The 5,816-nt window shown below is 48.0% G+C and overlaps 1 protein-coding gene across 1 annotated transcript in view; it reads left to right on the forward strand.

Annotated features, from left to right (window-relative positions):
• The window catches only part of NFKBID (nuclear factor of kappa light polypeptide gene enhancer in B-cells inhibitor, delta), a 7,633-nt gene extending 5,229 nt beyond the window's left edge, over window positions 1–2,404 (forward strand). The window contains 2 exon segments of the mRNA XM_010142722.1: window positions 1,834–1,998; window positions 2,333–2,404. Coding sequence (XP_010141024.1) covers window positions 1,834–1,998; window positions 2,333–2,404 — 237 coding nt within the window.
• Window positions 2,405–5,816: the final 3,412 nt, after the last annotated feature.

The following is a 5,816-nucleotide window of genomic DNA, read 5'->3' on the forward strand; positions in this document are numbered from 1 at the left end:
CTCCATCTCAGCAGGACTAAGTGGGTGATCCAGGGTGCTTCTGCAGAGGGGAAAGGCAGCAGGGAAGGACAGAGGGAGAGGAGGACAAGGCTAGGGCTTCCCGTTTTGAGAGGGTCAGTGCATCAGCTTTTCATTTCAGTGGTTTCAGTCTCTTAGCCTTGCTCGTACTCCCTAGAGCATCCACATGCCTCGTGACTGTCAGAAAGGAATCAAATGTTTTCTGTCAACTCAGTTGCTCACTTGGGAAAAAGATACCGGTCAGCTTCACCTTTTCCCCCCTACAGATTTCTGTTGGACCAGAGGAAACATGTTTTGTGGGCAATAGCACCGAGTTTCTGTCTTTCTGTACAGTAAAGGGCCTTATGCAGCCTTTCACTACATTCTTTCTGTAGGATTTAAGACCCGTGAGGCAGGTGCTAGCTTGTCTGCGGGAGTCTGCTGTTGTCTCTTGATCACAGTTCTGTGAGAGCTTCTTAGTGTGATAGGATCACTCGGAGTCTTCAGTCTTGTTGGTGAGCTGTCTGGCACAGTGACAAATATGATGGCAGGATCTCATACCTGTCCTGGCTTTTTAGCTCTTCCGCCCACATATTGGGGTGCTGGACCATTGTCTCGCATAAGCCCTGTTAAAGTCACCAGGAGGATTCAAGATCAGGCACTGCCAGGATTGCCTTGTTTTCTTAGCCCCATGCTTGGATTTGGAAGTTATCAAGTGCTCCTGCACAAAGATGCAGCAAACAAATGCAGATGTTTCCAGTTTAACGAGAAGTCCTGTAAAGAACTTGACTCTTTGGGATGATAAAATCGACAAGGATCTGCTTGTTCAGGGCTTGTGAAGAATGCCTTGTCTGAGAATAGCTGCTAAGATTTCTGCTGGTTTGTTTTGTGCTTCAGTGTCCCTTAGGTCTCAGTGGTAAATGGGACCTGAAAATCATACACATTCCTTTTAACAGCTAGAATAGTAACACACATTGCAATTTGTGTCCAACCATTCCACATTCATGACAAACGATAGTTTCTGAGAGAAAAAAATATACAGCTGCCTAAATGAGACTTCTTGCAGACTAAAAATACCTTGCCCTATGCATTTGCTTATTAAGTTTTTCTCATTTAAAACCGTTACCAGTCATACCTGACTAGGCAGGGGCACAGATTTCTACACGGTCTGGTGATAGCAGCGCTCTTCTGCAACCAGTTGCGGCATGCTCCAGCCTGCGCCACCGCGCGGCTTCCCCACAAATTGGGTCTATCGCTCCCGTATTCTATCCAGTATTCTGCAAATACTGGAAAAGCTGGAGTCAATGTGTGCTTAAGTAGGCCCTTGACCTCAGGGCTCTGCTTAGTGACAGTGCTCTGAGAAGAAAGCCACGCACCACCCGCGCACTCTGGGAAGGAACCGGGAGAAGGTTTGAAGCCTGGCATGATTTATTTTGTCTGCTGCAGAGACAAGCCACCTGCAGCCCTGTTTGGTCCACAGCACGCAAAGCCAGAGAAGGGCAGGGGCTGCGGGAGCCCCGGCTCGGCTCGACCACCGGGACAGCGTGGTACCTTTCAAAGGTGGCACTTGCAAGGGATTGTAGAAGTGAAGATGTGTGAAGCACAAAATGCGTGTGCTGTTGTTGATCCTTGCAGAGCCCATGTGTGATGGAAAACACATCAGTGTGGTTTGCGCCTCTTAGACTGACTTAAGTGTTTCCCAGTGAGACGGTTCTTGTTGTTTCACAAGTCTCCATTTCTAGGACAATTCTGCTTATCTGGCACAGCTTATCAGGAGCTTACCCCCCCCACCTTGTTTTTTTTGTCCTTATTTTTCTTTTTCTTCCACTGCATTAGGCACATGGCAACACCGCTTTGCATATGGCAGCTGCATTGCCTCATGGCAAGAACCAGAAAGAAATCGTCCAGTTGCTCCTTGACCATGGGGCAGACCCAAGCATCCGAAACTTAGACAACGATCAACCAATTCACATGGCTCCCCCCGGAAAAGCCGGGGATCAGGTACATGATGTGTATTGCTGCTGCTTCCTAACACATCCGAGCACACCATGGCTCTCTGCCCTTACCAGGGGAACAGCAGGAACAGGTCAGGTACATGGGTCTGGCATCACAGCGATGAAGGTTTGAGGGTTCTCCCAAAAGGGGAGGTATCAACGTGTGCTTCGTTCATAACGGTAGCCTGTTCCACGGGATGCTTTGGTTTCGTGCCGATAGGTATGAAAAGGCTCCCGGAGCTCATTTTAGTCTCTGATAGGTTTATAGGTGGTTTTAGTTACACTTGTAGCTCTGTGTGTGTGTACGTATGTATTGGGGTGTCTTTTTTTTTTTTTGGCAGGTTAGGTATTTGCTGAAGAAAGGGAAAGTTGCATCTGCATTCATTTCCTGTTGCCAAAATGCCGGATTCTAGGTCACCTGCAGTTTCAGGAATGGCTTCAACTTCAGCTTACTGATTGCACAAGGCCTCTTAGAAAAACTGTCAGGGTGGTTAACCACCATACCCCTGCTCCTAGAGTCTTTAAACCAGGGCAGGATGGCAGCGTTTCTCAACCTGTGGACCATGAGCAGCACGTAAGATATCAGGAGGTGAGCTTTCAAATGGTTGAAAAATTGCTAACAAAGACGACTAATAAAACACAAGCAGTGCTTGCAAGCGAGGAGGCAGGCCAGCAGACGGCTGTTACGTAGATAAGCAGATATTCGAAGCACAGCCAACTTCTGATTTGGTGGCTACTGAAACCCACAGTGGTGATGGAACACAAGGTAGTAGTTTGGCTATAAAAAGTTGAGAAATACTGTTCTAAGAGATGTTCAAACTGTGCCTCTTGTTGGGTGCTGGTTGAAATGTTGAAGCCTTTGTGATGTGTTATTGCCTCCATTGTTCCTGCTGGCCTGGGAATGCAAGAACCTGAGGGGAGGGAAAAGACGGGATGGAAGAGGACATGGCAGCCTGAGGACCCATGCACGGCTGTATTTCCCCTGAGTGAACGGACATCCACACTCAAGAGCTTCAGGTGCAAGCTGCTACTCGCCCATTTCTGAGCACTTTGTGGAAGAAAGTTGAGCAGCTGTCCATTGCCACAGTTTCTCACCCCACTCCAAGGGAAGAAAACAGATGCTTGTAAGAGCACGTACACGGTGCACTTTCTTGGTAGCACAGGTCCGTGTGGCTCCTGGTGAAGGGATGTCTCTTTGAGACATCTGATCCAATCCAAGTCTCCAGCTCTTATGGCAACGATCAGCTCTGGAGGCACCTTGGAGTGGGTAGCTGAACCCTCCCCTGAGCTGATGCCTGTGCAGGAGACAGAGGATTCCTCGGAGCCTTCTAAAGCTCTTGGGCACGGACAGAGTAGAAAACCTTTGAGCCACGTGGGGCTGTACGCAGCGGCGTCAGAGTGCGATGGGGTGAGTGCTCGCCTGTTCCCACTCTTATCTAAGGGGGCGTTTTAATAGAGTCGTCTTGTTCTTTCTGTGAAATGATTTGTGAATTGCTGTGCAATCAGCCGCAGGGCCTCTGCCGGGTCAGCAGGGTGGAAGGTGGATGCCTGAGGGGAATGAAAGCCCTGTTTTGACAGCCCTTGCGCAGAGGGTGTCTCATCTTCAGACCACGTTCTGAATTACAGTTCGTTGATTCCTTAGTGTTGCGTAAGTTATTTTTTCTAACAGGACTGAACAATAGCATGAAGGGCCGATGTCTTAAATCACTGCAGTAACTTCCTTGACCACCCGCTGACTAACTCTGTGGGACGGGCTTTTCTAAAGCACTTGTCAGTCTCCCAGACCTGGACTGTTTAAACAACTGTTCAGCAGACTTGAACAAAAGCTCTTCAGAAATGCAGAGATCTCTGCTTTCTCAGCCCTCCCCTTTGCTGTTTTGCTATCGCTTCTCACTACATCGTATGTACAAACCTGCCAACATCCACTGGCAAAAAAGCAGACGTGTATTTGCATGTGTTTGCATAAATTTGCATGTATCTGGGCATAGGCCAGCAAAAGCATGTGCTTTCTTACTTTAAAGGGGTATTATAACAAGCCCTGAGTTGAGTGATAACTGCAATGGTGAGTTAGTTCTCTGTGTCAGGGCAAAATGGTCAATAAAATGTTTGTTTCTTTAACTTGCTAGCAATAGAACTGTGTCCAGCATGTGCGTGAGATGCACTAGGGAAAACATAAAAAACTTTTTGTCATTTTGAAGCATCTGAGATGACAGAAGTCCTTTTGCAGAAGATGAAAAACCACACGCTGTCTTCTAGAGTGGCTTATCTCTTCATTGTTCAGTAGAGAGCAATGCTGTCAGTTAACACGGAGCATCACCATCTCCCACAGCGTCAGGGAAAATAGCTGTCTGGGGAGGATGGATGTGGCTTCACTCAAAGCATCACCCTGGCAGCCTGTGTTAGCGTCGATAGACAAGATCTGTAGAGGGAAGAACGCATGACCAACCCGGGAAGGAGTCGTTCCTTCTGCAGGCACGTCTGTGTCCAGCTTCCCAAAGCTCACGGGTCGGGGACTGCTCTGAAGCAGCCGCCGCCGACAGGCTCTGTGTGTGTGCAGCCTTTGGGCTGGATCCTGAGACTGCTGGAGGCTGCTGTTTCCCCACGCGGGTAAAGCACCTTCCCTTTCCCTGTCAAACCAGAGAGCTCCTGGCCTGCGTGTTAAGAAAACCCCTTTCAAGGCTCAGAGGTGGCCTGAGTGTTAACCCTTCTGTGCTGGGGTGAATCTCACTGATTTGAGCAGGATCTTAGCTCACAGTTAACCCCTCAAATTTTTATGACTGTTTCAGGGGAAATGCGCCTTTTATAACCTCAGCAGTACTGGCAGTCTGTGAACCCCTTTATTTGCACAGTTTATCTCTTCCTACCTTTGGCTTTGGAAAGGCTGCTAATAACAAAGGCTTGTTATCACCAGACAAACGCTCTGAAGTTGTACCATAGAAAAGGTTGGCAAGGAAAACTTTTTGATCAAATACTCCGAGCAACTGGTAAAGAACCTGAAAATAAAAACCTTTTATTTTCTCTATAACTGTGGGTTACTCTTGGAGTTATTCATGGCTTTGGTAAGAATTGGGTGATCCTCTCTCTTGTGTAAACACGTGTCTATGTAGGCTGGCAGAACTTCACCTGGCAGGGACTGATGAGATGATGAAATGCCAGCGTTTCAGAAGTGCTGCGCCAGCTCTGTTGGAGATATGACCCAAGCTACTTTATTTTAACCCTTCTTTTTTGGGGGGGGTAGGGGTGGGGTAGAAAGAACGTGTTCCTCATATCCAGAAAATGCACAATCAACCTTTCAATAGTCGTCTTCTGTTGGTTTTTTTTTTTCCCTTTCTTGTGTCAACAAGACATCGTTGTGTCAACAGTCAGCAAGCTCTTACTTGCACTGTGTATGTCACCTGCAGCTATTGACACGGAGCTGGGGAACGGTGTCTAAAATATGTTTGCAGTCCTTGGCATGAGGGATTGCAACATGACCAGAGAAAACAGCAGCAGAGTGACAGGAAGAGGCTGCAAGCGTTAGGGTTAGGGATGGAGGACAGCTGCTTGCTTAATGGAAGTTGTTAGAGTCCAGTGACCCTGGTGCGTAGAAACATTTTGCTGGAAATACCTTCATCCCAATAGTGCAGCTGGGCATTTCAGAGCAGCTGGCGCCATGCAGCATGAGGCTAATCGCTGTTAAATATCTTTAAGAACACACTGCATGCTCCCATCTCAGGAGACCTCAGCCACCTGCAAGCTGTGGAAGTGTGGCAGCTCAGTGGTGAGACCAGACCTTCAAAAGACAGATTCCCCAACTGGAGAAGTGCTTGTCAGGCAACATCCAAG

This window comes from Buceros rhinoceros, unplaced genomic scaffold (genome assembly GCF_000710305.1).
Source record: "Buceros rhinoceros silvestris isolate BGI_N320 unplaced genomic scaffold, ASM71030v1 scaffold7499, whole genome shotgun sequence".
NCBI lineage: Eukaryota > Metazoa > Chordata > Aves > Bucerotiformes > Bucerotidae > Buceros > Buceros rhinoceros.